This window comes from Ictalurus punctatus, chromosome 29, assembly GCF_001660625.3.
Source record: "Ictalurus punctatus breed USDA103 chromosome 29, Coco_2.0, whole genome shotgun sequence".
NCBI lineage: Eukaryota > Metazoa > Chordata > Actinopteri > Siluriformes > Ictaluridae > Ictalurus > Ictalurus punctatus.
The window spans coordinates 12,736,076-12,754,768 of NC_030444.2; the positions used below are offsets into that span (position 1 = coordinate 12,736,076).

Genomic DNA, 18,693 nt, shown 5'->3' on the forward strand with positions numbered 1-18,693 from the left:
GCAGATATTGGAGCCTTTTTAGGCTGTCTGGCAATAGAGGTACTGCAATAAATGTATGGTATTTGACAAATAATGTTTTTTTTTTTTACATTAAAGCATGTTTACCTATTTTATTATACCCAATAAACAACATAATTAATGTTTAAAAATGTTTAAAAATCATGATATGACCACTTTAAAAATACTTTCATATATAACTGAATATTCCATTGTCATAAATGAAGTAAGAAGACATTATGCGACATACGTAGAATATTATATATATATATATATATATATATATATATATATATATATATATATATATATATATATATATATTCTAATGTCTCACCTGTTGATTTTTCTAGTGTGGTAGCCGTACTTGATACTGAAGTAGAATTAGATGGTGGTTCTGATGTAACAGCTGTTGATATCTGCACTGTGGTAGCTGTAGTTGGTTCTAAAGGAGAACTAGATGGTGGTTCTGATGTAACAGCTGTTGATGTCTGCAGTGTGATAGTTGTACTTGGTTCTGGAGGAGAAGTTGATGGTGGTTCTGATGTAACAGCTGTTGATGTCTGCAGTGTGATAGTTGTACTTGGTTCTGAAGGAGAAGTTGATGTTGGTTCTGATGTAACACCTGTTGATGTCTGCAGTGTGGTTGCTGGAGTTGATCCTGAAGGAGAAGTTGATGGTGGTTCTGATGTAACAGCTGTTGATGTCTGCAGTGTGATAGTTGTACTTGGTTCTGGAGGAGAAGTTGATGGTGGTTCTGATGTAACAGCTGTTGATGTCTGCAGTGTGATAGTTGTACTTGGTTCTGAAGGAGAAGTTGATGGTGGTTCTGATGTAACACCTGTTGATGTCTGCAGTGTGGTTGCTGGAGTTGATCCTGGAGGAGAAGGTGATGGTGGTTCTGATGTAACAGCTGTTGATGTCTGCAGTGTGACAGTTGTAGTTGGTACTGAAGGAGAACTAGATGGTGGTTCTGATGTAACACCTGTTGATGTCTGCAGTGTGGTAGCTGGAGTTGATCCTGAAGTAGAAGTTGATGGTGGTTCTGATGTAACAGCTGTTGATGTCTGCAGTGTGATAGTTGTACTTGGTTCTGGAGGAGAAGTTGATGGTGGTTCTGATGTAACACCTGTTGATGTCTGCAGTGTGGTTGCTGGAGTTGATCCTGGAGGAGAAGGTGATGGTGGTTCTGATGTAACAGCTGTTGATGTCTGCAGTGTTATAGTTGTAGTTGGTACTGAAGGAGAACTAGATGGTGGTTCTGACGTAACACCTGTTGATGTCTGCAGTGTGGTAGCTGGAGTTGATCCTGAAGGAGAAGTTGATGGTGGTTCTGATGTAACAGCTGTTGATGTCTGCAGTGTGATAGTTGTACTTGGTTCTGGAGGAGAACTAGATGGTGGTTCTGATGTAACACCTGTTGATATCTGCAGTGTGGTAGCTGGAGTTGATCCTGAAGGAGAAGTTGATGGTGGTTCTGATGTAACAGCTGTTGATGTCTGCAGTGTGATAGTTGTAGTTGGTTCTGAAGGAGAACTAGATGGTGGTTCTGATGTAACAGCTGTTGATGTCTGCAGTGTGATAGTTGTACTTGGTTCTGAAGGAGAAGTTGATGTTGGTTCTGATGTAACAGCTGTTGATGTCTGCAGTGTGGTTGCTGGAGTTGATCCTGAAGGAGAAGTTGATGGTGGTTCTGATGTAACAGCTGTTGATGTCTGCAGTGTGATAGTTGTACTTGGTTCTGGAGGAGAAGTTGATGGTGGTTCTGATGTAACAGCTGTTGATGTCTGCAGTGTGATTGTTGTACTTGGTTCTGAAGGAGAAGTTGATGGTGGTTCTGATGTAACAGCTGTTGATGTCTGCAGTGTGACAGTTGTAGTTGGTACTGAAGGAGAACTAGATGGTGGTTCTGATGTAACACCTGTTGATGTCTGCAGTGTGGTAGCTGGAGTTGATCCTGAAGGAGAAGTTGATGGTGGTTCTGATGTAACAGCTGTTGATGTCTGCAGTGTGATAGTTGTAGTTGGTTCTGAAGGAGAACTAGATGGTGGTTCTGATGTAACACCTGTTGATGTCTGCAGTGTGATAGTTGTAGTTGGTTCTGAAGGAGAACTAGATGGTGGTTCTGATGTAACAGCTGTTGATGTCTGCAGTGTGATAGTTGTACTTGGTTCTGAAGGAGAAGTTGATGTTGGTTCTGATGTAACACCTGTTGATGTCTGCAGTGTGGTTGCTGGAGTTGATCCTGAAGGAGAAGTTGATGGTGGTTCTGTTGTAACACCTGTTGATGTCTGCAGTGTGATAGTTGTACTTGGTTCTGAAGGAGAACTAGATGGTGGTTCTGATGTAACAGCTGTTGATGTCTGCAGTGTGATAGTTGTACTTGGTTCTGGAGGAGAAGTTGATGGTGGTTCTGATGTAACACCTGTTGATGTCTGCAGTGTGGTTGCTGGAGTTGATCCTGGAGGAGAAGTTGATGGTGGTTCTGACGTAACAACTGTTGATGTCTGCAGTGTGATAGCTGTGGTTGATCCTGTTTCAGATGTGACATCTGTTGACGTTTGCAGTGTACTCTCTGTGGTCAACAGGGTAGCAGTACTTGCTGTTTCCAAAGAAGCAACTGTGGTACTGTCTGTGCTTGCTGGAACTTCTGTTGTCATTTCTGTTGTAGCTGCAGTTGTTGAAATCTGTTTTGTAGTTGTTGTTGGTGGTTCATATGAATCTCCATTTACTGTAAATAAGAGAAAAGTAAATATACATATTTCATACAGTAAGATATGTAGTTAGATACAGTTTTTTATTTTTCATAAAAATTACATTTTGGTGATAGGACAGCTAGACAATCACCATTTACTATAAGTGTGAAACCTATCCAGACTGACTACTGTTAGAACAATATGATCATACTTTATGCAGTGAATTGATCTACTGTTTACAATTGAAGAGCTTAAATGACAATTTTCAATTGTAATTACAAAGTTATGTTTTTGCCCATGGCTTACCACTGAGGCCTGTAATATTAAAGCTTGTATTTGCACTGAGCATAGTCTCATTGATTGAAGAAATATCAGGTAGATTTCCACTCAGTGTTACACTGATGTCTGAGATGGTTGACCCAGGCCTACATAGACAAGAACACAGTTGAAAAGGTTATTCATCATCCAAGTGATATAAGAAACAATCATATAAAAAATGTTCAGTAAATGGTGCATGAGCAAACTTACACACCTGAAACCAGTTACTTTCAGATTAATGAAGTTTGTGTATTTGTTTTTAAAAACTGTCCCAAACTGAAAACAGAAAATCCCATCATTAAAATCGCAGTAATGAATCAAAGCAAGGTCTATATCAGACCTGCAAAATCACTGCCACTGATACAAAACTATGAAGATGTGTGCACAAGGTGCTTGGAATTTTTGCGTATATAACATTATGTTTTATTCTTGTTGAAGGACAAGGCAAAGGGTTTGAATGTGATCACCAACATCAAAGTGCACATTAAAATAGTAAGAAAGCAATACATAGTAGCACTGCAATAAGAGTGCTATTTCATTTATTTATTTAATTATTTTTTAAATTACACAAAGGAATAATGACTGTTGGTCTAGATTTTTTTTTTTATCATGCAAGTAATCAATTATCATAGCATTTACATTTTTTATTATATGAAACAGACCTCATCTGTGATACGATTTGCACGTTCAGTGTAAGCAAGTGAAGTTGTGTTTAATAAGTCAGCATTGAATGTCTCTGCAGTGATGAAGCTAATTTTCAGTGTAAGAGCTTGGCCTACGGTTGTAGAGGAATCTGTGAAAAAAGGTCACATAGAAATCAAAAGTGAAATATAACATAAATATTAATTTCAACATCACATGAGTTTTGAGAATGCTAAGGTATATTTGGAATTTTATATATTATATATATTGCATTTGATGCTGTTTCTGGTGTGTCTGATGTAGTCACTAATGTGTCAGTAACACCTGTTGATGGTCCCATTGTCGTACCTGAAGTTGATCCAGGAAATGTCTGACTATCAGTTGAAAATTCCAGTGTTGTTTCTGCAGTTCCTACAGCAGAAGAACTTGGTGATGCTATCAATGTAACAACTGCATTTTCTGATGTTTCACTAAGACTTGTTGAGGTTCCCAGTGTTGTTCCTGCATCTGTTCCAGCAGAAGAACTTGGTGATGTTGAAGATGTAACAACTGCAGTTTCTGATGTTTCACTAAGACTAGTTGAGGTTCCCAGTGTTGTTTCTGCATCTGTTCCAGTAGACGAACTTGGTGATGTTGAAGATGTGACAACGGGGGATTCTGATGTTTCACTAAGACTAGTTGAGGTTCCCAGCGTTGTTTCTGCTTCTGTTCCAGTAGACGAACTTGGTGATGTTGAAGATGTGACCGCGGGAGATTCTGATGTTTCACTAAGACCTGTTGAGGTTCCCAGTGTTGTTTCTGCTTCTGTTCCAGTAGACGAACTTGGTGATGTTGAAGATGTGACAGCGGGGGATTCTGATGTTTCACTAAGACTAGTTGAGGTTCCCAGTGTTGTTTCTGCTTCTGTTCCAGTGGACAAACTTGGTGATGTTGAAGATGTGACAGCGGGAGATTCTGATGTTTCACTAAGACTAGTTGAGGTTCCCAGTGTTGTTCCTGCATCTGTTCCAGCAGAAGAACTGGGTGATGCTGAAGACGTAACAACTGCATTTTCTGATGTTTCACTAAGACTAGTTGAGGTTCCCAGTGTTGTTCCTGCATCTGTTCCAGCAGAAGAACTGGGTGATGCTGAAGACGTAACAATCGCAGTTTCTGATGTTTCACTAAGACTAGTTGAGGTTCCCAGTGTTGTTCCTGCATCTGTTCCAGCAGACGAACTGGGTGATGCTGAAGACGTGACAACTGCAGTTTCTGATGTTTCACTAAGACTAGTTGAGGTTCCCAGTGTTGTTCCTGCATCTGTTCCAGCAGAAGAACTTGGTGATGCTGAAGACGTAACAACTGCAGTTTCTGATGTTTCACTAAGACTAGTTGAGGTTCCCAGTGTTGTTCCTGCATCTGTTCCAGCAGACGAACTGGGTGATGCTGAAGACGTGACAACTGCAGTTTCTGATGTTTCACTAAGACTAGTTGAGGTTCCCAGTGTTGTTCCTGCATCTGTTCCAGCAGAAGAACTGGGTGATGCTGAAGACGTAAGAACTGCAGTTTCTGATGTTTCACTAAGACTAGTTGAGGTTCCCAGTGTTGTTTCTGCATCTGTTCCAGCAGAAGAACTGGGTGATGCTGAAGACGTAACAATCGCAGTTTCTGATGTTTCACTAAGACCTGTTGAGGTTCCCAGTGTTGTTTCTGCTTCTGTTCCAGCAGACGAACTGGGTGATGCTGAAGACGTGACAACTGCAGTTTCTGATGTTTCACTAAGACTAGTTGAGGTTCCCAGTGTTGTTTCTGCTTCTGTTCCAGTAGACGAACTTGGTGATGTTGAAGATGTGACAACGGGGGATTCTGATGTTTCACTAAGACTAGTTGAGGTTCCCAGTGTTGTTTCTGCTTCTGTTCCAGTAGACGAACTTGGTGATGTTGCAGATGTGACAGCGGGAGATTCTGATGTTTCACTAAGACCTGTTGAGGTTCCCAGTGTTGTTTCTGCTTCTGTTCCAGTAGACGAACTTAGTGATGTTGAAGATGTGACAGTGGGAGATTCTGATGTTTCACTAAGACCTGTTGAGGTCCTCAGTGTTGTTTCTGACTCTGTTCCAGTAGACGAACTTGGTGATGTTGAAGATGTAACAACTGCAGTTTCTGATGTTTCACTAAGACTAGTTGAGGTTCCCAGTGTTGTTTCTGCATCTGTTCCAGCAGACGAACTTGGTGATGTTGAAGATGTGACAGTGGGAGATTCTGATGTTTCACTAAGACTAGTTGAGGTTCCCAGTGTTGTTTCTGCGTCTGTTCCAGTAGACGAACTTGGTGATGTTGAAGATGTGACAGTGGGAGATTCTGATGTTTCACTAAGACTAGTTGAGGTTCCCAGTGTTGTTCCTGCATCTGTTCCAGCAGAAGAACTGGGTGATTCTGAAGACATAACAACTGCAGTTTCTGATGTTTCACTAAGACTAGTTGAGGTTCCCAGTGTTGTTCCTGCATCTGTTCCAGCAGAAGAACTGGGTGATGCTGAAGACGTAACAACTGCATTTTCTGATGTTTCACTAAGACTAGTCGAGGTTCCCAGTGTTGTTCCTGCATCTGTTCCAGCAGAGGAACTTGGTGATGTTGAACACGTAACAACTGCAGTTTCTGATGTTTCACTAACACTAGTTGAGGTTCCCAGGGTGTTTTTTAAAGGAACCATTGTTGATATTCCACATGTTACACCAGCAGTTTTTAATGGAATTTGAAGAATGACACCTAATGTGCAAAAGTTATTATTATTATTATTATTATTATTATTATTATTATTATTATTATTATTATTATTATTATTATCTGTCAGACAAAATCTGCAATAAGCAAGAAATAATTTATCCTTATCATTGTGTGAATTGGGTGTAAAACATCAGCCTGTATCGAGAACTTACTTATTATGAACAGGATCCATTCTTTTCCCTTCATCTTGATTGTTTTCCAATTACACCCTTAAATAATATAGCATAAATTATTATACAATTTTTAGGAATCAAAAGCTTTTAAAAAATATGCCATATTTTGTTTTTTGTGAAATCACATTATGTTCTGTTGTGTTTTTTTAATCTGCACTCAACAATATTCTGTTCATTGCTAAGAAATCTCACAGCCTGATGATAATATTTAGATACCAGGTTTTTTAACCTATTGTTTCTTTAAAGCCCTTGTGCCTTTTCTACTGAAAAGGTTTCAGCATCTAAACCAGTCCGGGGAGTTTCTCACAATGCTTTTGTAACTACCTGCCTTCAGATGTAAAGATATCTACAAGTTTCTGAAGCACTGATAAATAGCAGTTTAAGAATGAAATCCAGAGAATACCTTTGTGCACATTATGATCTACTGATTTGAATAACTACTTATAGTAACTCAAATTTATATCAGATTCTTAAGAGGATAGTAATTTAAAAGACTAATTTCTTTTTACATTTCTTTCACAGCATTGAATATTTTACTTTAAATGACACTGCTGTAGTTATAGGACATAACATTGAATTCTACTGGGCATTAAAGCAATGACAGCACATTAACTTTTGGATCCCAGTGTTTCCTGAAAGCCCTGATATCTTCCTCGTCTCTTTCACTAAAAGCTTTACTTAATTTTTGCAGGTCACTGGAAAAGGATTGTGCCAGCTCTCAACACATTTCCATGGATCACTAAGTTTTTGTCAACAGTTTTTGTCAATAGCTTGGAAAGGATTCCCCCCCCCAATACAATAACTTTTGCCTTTTGCTTTATCTGTGAGCATATATATATATATATATATATATATATATATATATATATATATATATATATATATATATATATATATATATATATATATATATATATATACGTATATATATATATATATATATATATATACATATATATATATATATATATATATATATATATATATACGTATATATATATATATATATATATACATATATATATATATATATATATATATATATATATATATATATATATATATATATATATCCTACACAGGGTCACAGGGAGCGTTGGGGCACGAGGCGTGGGACACCCTGGACGGAGTGCCAACCCATCGCACAATCACACACACACATTCACATGCTACGGACAATTTCTGGCGTACTCTGCATGAAACCACTGAAGCATGGGGAGAGGAAGCGGGAATCGATCCACCAACTCTTTGCCCCGCCTATATATGTTTTAGTGAAAAATTGCATAAGCAAAACATTTCTTTTGCTTAGAGATTTAGAGAATAATTGAGTAAATTATGTCTCCTGTGATGGACTCTGGAAGACACCAAGATTGCAAGTGCACCATTTGGCATAGGGCCATACGGGGCCCAACAAAATAATGAATTATATATATATATATATATATATATATATATATATATACATACACACACACACACACACACACACACACAGAACAATGATACAGTTCTCAGATCAAAGATGATTCAATAACATACACACAAATATATAGCAAAGATCTCTTTGAGTGACACCTTGTTTGCATGTCTTGTTAAGGATTATGTGAATTATTAAACCTCAGTAACGTCAATAAAAAAAATTCGATGTAGTTTTGTGTCTCTGCTGATGAATGAATCTGAATCAAATCTTAAAGAAACTTTATATCTAGAATCACACATGATAAATAACACATTAGAAAAAAGAGAAAATTTAAATGCAAAAACATTTAAATGTATGGCAAAATATTTTCTTAAAGTCAGTTTTAATGCTGAGATCATTTATGATAATTATTGTCATAGACATGAATAAAGCTATTACTTTTATTTTTAATGAATATGCAAGATGTTAAACTCACCCAGTTGCTTGTAATATTTGTAAGAGTTAAGTTAGAGTTCTATAAATTACAGTCCTCAGTCTCAGGTCAGTGTCATAGTCCCAATATTCAAGCTACTAAAGCAGTGCTTGTATTGTTTGGGGGTTTTTATAGGCTATGTGTATCTACAATGAATAACCTTTTTTTCCCCCAGTGATGCTGATTGGGAGTTGATACCTGTCATCAGTTTTCACCTCGTCATACAGGACCTAAAGACACTTTGATGTTTTTCTTTTGTATTGGATTAACTAGTCATTGTATTCCTCATTCCATTCTTATGCAAGTGCAGGAAACAAATGCAATAGCTTCAAATCCTGCTGCGATGAGATTCTGTCACAAACTCAAAAACAAATATATTTGAACTATACTTGTAAAACAACTGTTAAAGTTTATCGGAACATTCTAAAGATAATCTTACATGATAATTTTAGAATATCATACTTTATTTGTAAATAGATTTTTATAACGCAATCTGTCCATCTGTCATTCACTTTTTAAGTGACAAATAACTTATATGGAAGCATTATATTGGCTTTCAAACACAAAATATTACAAACTGTCTCGGATTTTTCCTTTGCGTGTTTTTCATCATTTCATATTCATTTTGTGGCTAAAATTATTATCGTGAATGACCCAGATGTGTATCAGCATGAATAGCTAGTAACAAGAAGATTGCTGTTTGTCCCTGACATACAGATAATACACAATGGTTAATAATACACGTGGTTGGCCATGTTACAGTGCCCCTGGAGCAGAGAGGATTAAGAGTCTTGCCAGCAGCAGCTTGGTGGAGCTGGGGTTTGAAACCCAACCTTCTGATTAGTAACCAAGAGCCTTAACTGTTGATCCACTGCTGCCCACTTCATTATTTTATGAAGTGTATATGAAATATATTAATACATGCATATGTCATCTGCGATGTGTTTCCTTCTATGTTCCACATGTTTTTTTTTTTCTTTCAATTCTGACGTCCAGATATTTAAGTTGTGGGAGGAAGCATTTGGTTTCTGTGTTATTGTTTCTACATACTACTGTAATTGCATTCTGCTATGTGATACCTCACTATTGTTAGAGCTTAAGTATGTGTCAACTGATTTATTTATTTTACAACAGGTAAGCAAACAATAGTAGGGCTATTTATAAATCTAGATACCACATTTCATACATATTAAGATTCTTCGAGAACATGAACAAAATTCTGTGTAAAGGTTTTTTTGGGGGTTTTTTACACAAATTATATGAATGAAATTAACCCGTGAATAATGAATAATTTGTTTAAAATGTGGAAATGTGCAAGTGTTCCTATTTTTCATATTTCTCACAGGATTGATTCATTTTCATTTTATGTTAATAATTCACTTGTAGGCACGTGTTTTCATTTGGTAATGATCATTGGCGTTGGCGGAGTTGGTGGGGAGGAGGGTGGCGCATGGAGGAGTGAACAACCTTCTAGGGGGCCGATTTTTTTTTGTAAATATATATTCTTTTTTGGTAACAAAACATAGACAAAATGTCCATTTCAAATCATTTTATTACAAAATTAATTTTTTTTAAAAAATTACATTGCAGGCTACTCAATAGTCTGTTGCAATTTTTCACATATGCATAATTTCCCTTTAGAACAGTAACAGGCAGAGAGGACTTTTACCCGTCTGAATTTACTTGCTTGGATGAGTAGTGGCTGTCAAATTTAGCACTGCTCTGCATCAAAAGGGACATTGACATTGACAAAGACAAGTTTTTTTTGTAGTTGTTAATACTGCACTGATGTATTTTGGTCTAATGTAGGCCTAATCGTTGCTGAACGCCTTTAATGGGTTTTTTTGTGTGTGTGAACTATTTTGACCCTAAATGGAATGCATTGTTTTTGTAAACAATAAACCCACGATCCTGACCGTTTGTGTGTACTACGTGGGTGATTTGAAAGACTGCTGAACACAATACCTAAGTCTAGCCTACATTGTTTGCCGATCCAGACAGATGAATACATGTGTGTCCATTCATGTTTGAGGTTGCATTTACTGACACTATTTTTTTTATTACACAACAAGATATTAATAATAAGGGGGCCCTGAACACCCCCCAAGACAAAATCTTTGCTCCACCTCTGATCATTGGTGATCATAATCAAAGTGATTAAATTTGCTGTTTTGTGCAGCAGTCTGGCTTTCTCTCTGCAGTATTTCTAGTGTTGGAGAGTCATGATAGCTGTTGTGTTCATCGGTTCATACTCATTGTACCTGTTTGGGACATTACATAAATTTTTTTGGAACTTTAATCACCTGTTTGCGTTCAGTCCTGAATACATGCAGTAACTGATGGGTGTGGTGATGAACCTGACTGTTGCTCTGATACATACATCACTATGTGACCTTCATTAAGTATTTCGCCAACGGGTTATTTACGGCTTAAGAAAATCACATGCATAACCAGGGGCGGACTTAGCACCAGGAAAAGGTAGTGTCGGCAACCGCCTTCAGCCCACAGAAGCCAAGGTCCGTCTAAAAATGCTAAAACACTTAAATGAGAGGGCCACGTTCATATATTTTGCCTAGGGCCTCCAAATCATTAAATCTGCCCTTGTACGTAAGTAGTGGGTCTTTGTTTCTGAGCCCAAGTAAGTCTTATGATTGTGACCAATCCATGTTAAGAATGCTGTTTTAAAAAAATCCTGTTTTGATGTCATAATTGGTCCTAAGCTTTTAATAACATAGTAAGGAATAAAACAAGAGTGGTGTGTTAGAGGAAAATAATCAGTGATGGAATTGTGGGACATGACGTGAAGCAACATAGAGCTACTCTTCTCGCAGTTACAGTATTTTCCTATAACAGCACATCCTGAATTGTTAATCCTACAGCAATTTGCCAACAGTTGCAATTTGTTAAATAAGTAATGAGACATCTTGCTCTTCAAGCCTTTTGTAATTATATTTAATGTTGTGGAACATCTGCAAAACAATTTTGTTTCTGTTATCACTTTTTAAAGCAGCTACTGCACAAACAGTCATTCCCTAATTAGCCTCTTTTTTCATGCCTTGAAGTTAAAAAAACAAAACTTGTCACGTTGCCAAAAAATAAGTGCAAATTCCTCTGTTTTGAAAACTTTCATGTGGCAGGAAATGTATTGACTGTTAACGTATGATACTAGAGACTCCTTCTATTAAATATTAAATTACAGACAACTTCACCATGTCAATGATTAAATGATTTTCTTTGTTAAATAACATTACAATCTAAAAATAATAATGATTAGATTATGTTGTTTGTCTTCCATATATGTCCCTGTGAATGTTAGAGAAACTTTATCAACACAATCTGACAATTCAGATTCAACAACTCAACAGAGCTATGTTAGTTATGCTAATAAAAGGTAGATCCCACACACACACACACACACACACACACACACACACGGTCATGTTCACAGTCACCAGATTTGTGATCATGGACATCTGTTCCAAATCACACTCGCAATCTTTATACACAGTACAGACTCACACCAGGTACTCATGGCAAAGTACACGCTCACGTTTGTTCACCTGACTTTACCAAGCCTGTAATTGCATGCTATTGCTACCCCTGTTTTGATTCTGAATTTGTTTGCAGGTTTTTGCACTCCACTATTGCCTAGTACGTCCTGGTTTTGACCCTGATCTTGTCTCATTTTGGTTTTGACTGCCTGCCTTTCTTTAAAAGATGCTTAACTGCATTGATCTCAGCCTTATCTTACAGGTGCATCTAAAACAAAATTGAATATTGTGGAAAAGTTCATTTGTTCCTGTAATTTAATTCAAAAAGCTTCATATATTCTAGATTCGTTAAACATAACGTAAAATATTTCAAGCCTTTTTTTGTTTTAATCTTGATGATTATGGTTTACAGCTCACGGAAATGAAAAATCCCGTATCTCAAAATATTCAAATAAAGAATTTATAATACAGAAATGTAGACCTGAAGAGCTTTTATCAGCTAATGAACTCAAAACACCTGCAAAGGTTTTCTAAGGCTTTAATCTCTCAGTCTGGTTCAGTACACACAACTACAGACATGGGGCAGATGGAAGTAAATTTTGCATTTCATTTGGAAATCAAGGTCCCAGAGTCCGGAGGACGAGTGGAGAGGAACAGAACCCAAGTTGCTTGAAGTCCAGTGTGAAGTTTCCAGAGTCATTGATGATTTGAGGTGCCATGTCATCTGCTGGTGTTGGTCCACTGTGTTTTCTCAAGTCGAGAGTCGATGCAGCGTATACCAGGAGATTTTAGAGCACTTCATGTTTCAATCTGCTGACGAGCTTTATGGAGATGCTGATTTCCTTTTCCAGCAGGACTCGGCACCTGCCCACAGTGCCAAAACTACTAGTAACTGGTTTGCCGATCATGGTATTACTGTGCTTGATTGGTCAGCCGACTCGCCTGACCTGAACCCCATAGAGAATCTATGGGATATTGTCAAGAGGAAAATGAGAGACACCAGACTCAACAATACAGACGAGCTGACGGCCGCTATACAAGCAAACTGGGCTTCCATAACACCTCAGAAGTGCCACAGGTTGATTGCCTCTATGCCATGCCACATTGATGCAGTAATTTGTGCAAAAGGAGCCCTGACTAAGCGTCGAGTGCATAAATTAACATACTTTTCAGAAGGTCAACATTTGTGCATTATAAATTCTTTATTCTAATATTTTGAGATACTGGATTCACTTTGGCACACACCTCCATAGCCACAGGCCAACATGGCATTCAATGCACCTGGTGCACTTCAATTTCATACTGTCCAGCTTGTGCCCAAGCCAAGGTGCCATGACCTCCTGCTTCTGCCCACACCCAACTGCCCTGGTCCCACATAGCTATTAATTTTATCATTGGCCTGTTGGAATCCCACATTCATACCATTATCCATGTTATCACTGACCACCTCTCGAAATCATTACACCTCATCCCACTTCCCAGAATACCCACAGCCTTCACCACAGCAGATCTCCTCTTTAGCCATGTGTTCTAGTACTGCAGGAACCCGGAGGACATTATGAACATCCAAGTCCCTCAGTTCACATGCCATGTGTGGGCCAACTTTATGGAAAAACTGGAGGTAACCTGACCTTAGGCTCACCCTCAAGCTAAAGGGCAGGTGAAAAGGGCAAACTTTATATACTATTGACTGTCACCAAAGATATACTGTTTGTTTGTTCCCCAAGCTTGGTACTGTATGCAGTCAGTACAATGGTTTTGATTCTGACTTTGTTTCCTGGTTTTTGTGCTATGCCTTTGCCAGGTATATACCCTTTTTGACTGTCTGACTTAAGCCTCTTTTTGATCCTGATCCTTTCATTCTACATTTTATCTTTTCCTTTCATTCTGGATTGAACTGTTTGTCTTTCATTAAAAACAAACACTGCAAAACACTGAAAAGAGATTTCATTAAAAACTGCATTTGCATCCATCTCAGCCTTATATTATATGACAAAAGGTTTACAGTGATATATGTGGGGTTTTTTTTTTTTTTTTAAAAAACCAACAACAACAACAACAAACAAACAAAAAAAAACCCCATTCACATAAAACTATTCACAATGTAATAAGCTATAAAATATTACAGCACTGATGATAAACATCATTTAAGGCACATAAATTGCAAGAAAATATGCATTATTTTAATGTAGATCAATCATAAAACTAATATCAATTTGTGTCAAATGTAATTTCTAAGTTGGTTTATTTAAGTAATATTATTTATTTTATGTGTGTAGTGTATATGAAAACTGTGTTTATTTAATGACAATGTGTCTGTCCTTAGTTTGTACTGCACATTGTTGTTTGTTATTTAGTTTGCTATTTTTGGAAGTTTCTTTCTTATTCTGCTCCACCCAAAAGTAAACTACTTACTGGCATTGTGCATGCAATTCACAGCCTTAAATGCCAAAGGTTACTGAGAGAAACTGCTGCTAAAATAACAAAAACAAAAAAACAAAAGGTTTGACCATTTATGATAGATATTCAAGCAGAACGTATGACATTTGGTAAGAAATTTTTAATCAAACTTACACATGTGGACGGGATGTGGATAGGGTCATAAATCATCAAATTCAATTGATTTGGGTCACATGATATTTATTTAGAGCATGCAAATACTTCATTAAAGACTAAAAGACAAAATAATTTTGTTGGATTTTGGAAAAGTTGTCTATTGTTGCAGATATTGCCTTTTTTGTATTATTATAGGGTTTCCTTTTTTCATTTTTGTATTGTTGACGTAAAGAGAGAGAAAAAAGAGAATGTGGTGAAGGAATGACTGATTTTAGCTGCTGTAATGTAAGTGATGCTAAGACAGTGTTATTGTCAAGTACGTCCAAAAAGCTTGGCATGTACAAGCATATATCCTTGCTCTTGAAGTACTAGACCTTTTTTGGAGGCTCCTTATATACAATGATTAGACGATCGTCTCACCTGTTTCACAGCACCTTCTTATTTCAACTCGTCAAATCGCTATTAGTCCTAAATTGCCCCAGTCCCAACTTTTTTGGAACGTATTGCGTGCAGCAACTTAAAAAAAAAAACTATGCAGTTGATAAAATAGGTAAAACATAAAATACCTTGTCTTTATACAAAGGCATGTTATCAGTTTTAAGGTGTGTCTGACACATTAATCCTTGGCAGCTTATTCAGGCTTGAGCCTGCTTTCAAACTTGTTCATGGGAGTGTTAGCATTGCGACCTTTATTTTCGTTCAGTTAAAACTCACATGCAACATCACTGATAAATCTCAGTAACTGCAAAAACTTGTTTTTGATCGCTACTTGTTTAAATAAAGTTAAACTTCATGATCACGAATGTGATAAACATTTACATCATGAGTGAGGCATAGATACAGTAACATTCACATTACAAGCCTTATTGCTCAATTCTATGGTGTGTTCACATTCTACATTATAGGGACAAGAGTATGTGATCACCTGACCATCACACCCATATGTGGGTTTTCCACAAACTGTTGCTACACAATTCTATAGAATGTAATTTGTACAATAGGCTGTAGCATTACAATTTCCTTCACTGGAGTCAAGAGGCCCAAACCTGTTCCAGCATGACAGTGTCCCTGTGCACAAAATGATCCCCATGAAACATGTTTTGTTAACATTGGAGTGGGAGAACTTAAGTGTCCTGCACAGAGCCCTGACCTCAACCCAACTGAACACCTTTGGGATGAACTGGAACACTGACAGCACCCAGGGCTTCCTCACCCGATATCAGTGCTTGACCTTACTAATACTCTTGTTGCTGAATCGCCACAAATCCCCACAGCCACGCTCAGCTAGAGTGAAGGTTATTCTAACAGATAAGGTGGACTAAATCTGCAATTGGATGTTTTAAAAGACATGCGAGTGTGGTGTTCAGGCATCCACAAACCTTTGGCCATATAATGTATTTTTTTCTTCAGATATATTTTTGTTCACATTCCTCTGTGTATTTCAGACCAGAGTTACACAGTATTCCGGTACTGTGGCAGTATCGTGATACTAAAGCTTCAAAATACAGCAAAAATCTTTAAAAAAGCTTCAAAATCTTTTTTTACATGGAAATTTTGGTTTGTCTGTTTTCATTTATAACTATGTATTACTGTAAATTTGTAGATTTGTATGATAAATTAACACAATATTACATTGCATCATGATATTACTTAGTGTCCTGATACTTCAGCTGGTATAGTGTCATAAAAAATGCGTTTATGGTATCGTGACAACCCTACAGTATATAAGACATACCTGTCATGACTGAAAAATCTCTGCCCTTCCCTTTTTTCCAGATACAACATTTGTTAAGTTACATGCGTCACTGCCAAAAATAAAAAAGCCACATTTTTACGGTTTTATTTTAACATGTTCCTATCACTCAGACATCAGACAATGTTTGCATACGTAGTGAAGTGTGAAGTGTTCAAAAAAGGGTTTGAGTTATTGTTTGAAGTCCACCCATTCTGATCATGCTTCTCAAATCTTATTCCATCTGAAAACAAAGCTTTTGTTCTGGTTTTTTAACAAAAAGTTTGCCATTCAAAAACAGACTGAAGTGCTAATTGACTAGCAAACAGGTTTAGCGAGCAGGCAAACAAAGTAGGACATCATTCTTCCTTAACGTCTTTTTAGATCTTTTGATTCTTATAACCAGGCTTAGAGGCTAAGCACATTAAAGTCAAGGCTGTAGTTACTTTGTTTAACTATGACAGCCATCTTTGTGTCATGGCACATAACAAATTTTGGCTCAGGATGGTCCTAGCTCTTTGGAACAAAAAAAGGGCCTCTAGAGCACATTGCAAGGCACAAGACATATATGAACATTTTGCACACTGTTGTTCCTTATACTGAGAAATTACAGTAAGTCCAAATATAATGCTCAAAATTGCTTCTGAGCTGTAGTCAGTCCTGTGATAAAAGCAGTAATTGACTACAGCTCAGAAGTGACCTCCAATCCCTCAGACGCCACTGTCTTGAAAACCATCATGAGTCTGCAATGGATATCCTGACATGGGCTCGGGAATACTTTGGTAAACCTTGTCAGTAAACCTGTCAGTCAACACCATTCGCCGCTGCATCCATAGATGCAATTTAAGGCTTTACAGTGCAAAAAAGAACACATACATCAACACTGTAAAGATGTGCCGCTCAGTTCTCCAGGCTCGGGCTCATCTGATATGTACAGTAACACAGTGGAATCATGTTTTATGGTCCGAAGAGTCAACGTTTCAAATAGTTTTGGGACAAAAAAGCCGTCCTTTCTCTGGGCCAAAGAGGAAAAGGATCATCCAAGCTGTTTTCAGCATCAGGTCCAAAAGCCAGCATCTGTCATGGTATGGCGGCGTGTCAGTTCCCATGACATGGTTAACTTACACATCTATGAGGGCAACATTAATACAGAAAAATATGTACATATTTTGGCGCAACATATGCCGCCCTCCAGAGCAGGACAACGCCAAACCACATTCTGCCTGGATTACAAGCACATGGTTGCATAAGCAGAGCTTGCTAGCATGTCCAGCCTGCAGTCCTGACCTGTCTCCAATTGAGAATGTGTGGCGCATTATGAAGCACAAAATAAGGTAAAGAAGGTCCCATACCATTGCACAGCTGAAGAAACGCATAATGGATGAACGGGGAAAATTCCACTTGCTAAACTTAACCAACTGGTGTCTTCACTCAGTGCCCACACGCTTAATAAGTGTTATTAAAAGAAAAGGTGATGTTACACAGTGCTAAACAGTCAACTGTCCCAAATTTTTTGGAGTGTGTTGCAGTCATCAGATTTGAAAGAACTGTATATTTCCAAAAATAAATTCAGTTCACAAAGTGAAACATCAAATTATGTGTTAATAATGTTTTCAATGTAGTACAGGGTGAATTGAATTTTCAAACGACTCTGTTTGGTGGGGTTTTTTTTCCATACTGACCCAACTTTTTGGGGGTTTGTTTATATATATATATATATAAATATACACATATATATATATATATATATATATATATATATATATATATATATATATATATATATATATATATATAGAGAGAGAGAGAGAGAGAGAGAGAGAGAGAGAGAGAGATAGACACGCACACACACACACACATACGTATATATACACATTATATATATATATATATATATATATATATATATATATAGAGAGAGAGAGAGAGAGAGAGAGAGAGAGATAGACACGCACACACACACACACATACGTATATATACACATTATATATATATATATATATATATATATATATATATAGAGAGAGAGAGAGAGAGAGAGAGAGAGAGACACGCACACGCACACACACACACACATACGTATATATACACATATATATATATATATATATATATACATATATATATATATATATATATATATATATATATATATATATATATATATATTATACACACAGTATAAAAACTGTATCTTATTTCCTTGTGCCACCAGGCCATTCTATTTTAAGGATCTTGCTGGTTCATTTACATACATTTCCTTTTTGTTATGAATCATAGCATGCAACAGTTCACATAAAACATTTTTTGCACAATACCTCTGAACTGGTTTGGGGAAAACTCTGATGGTGTTCTTCTGTTCCTTTAACAAATACACTTTTGTAACATATTATCCAGGAAGTTTTAACTCTTGAAAAGACTCTTTAACA

The 18,693-nt window shown here is 37.1% G+C and overlaps 1 protein-coding gene across 1 annotated transcript in view; it reads right to left on the minus strand.

Annotated features, from left to right (window-relative positions):
• The window catches only part of LOC108260759 (mucin-17), a 40,078-nt gene extending 31,501 nt beyond the window's left edge, over positions 1–8,577 (minus strand). Inside the window, exons 1-7 of the mRNA XM_053677560.1 lie at positions 8,488–8,577; positions 6,572–6,628; positions 4,002–6,401; positions 3,674–3,804; positions 3,226–3,287; positions 3,000–3,118; positions 335–2,728 (exon numbers count right to left, since the gene is read on the minus strand). Of these exons, the coding sequence (XP_053533535.1) occupies positions 335–2,728; positions 3,000–3,118; positions 3,226–3,287; positions 3,674–3,804; positions 4,002–6,401; positions 6,572–6,605 (5,140 nt within the window). The 5' untranslated portion in view covers positions 6,606–6,628; positions 8,488–8,577. The remainder of the gene's footprint in view (positions 1–334; positions 2,729–2,999; positions 3,119–3,225; positions 3,288–3,673; positions 3,805–4,001; positions 6,402–6,571; positions 6,629–8,487) is intronic.
• Positions 8,578–18,693: the final 10,116 nt, after the last annotated feature.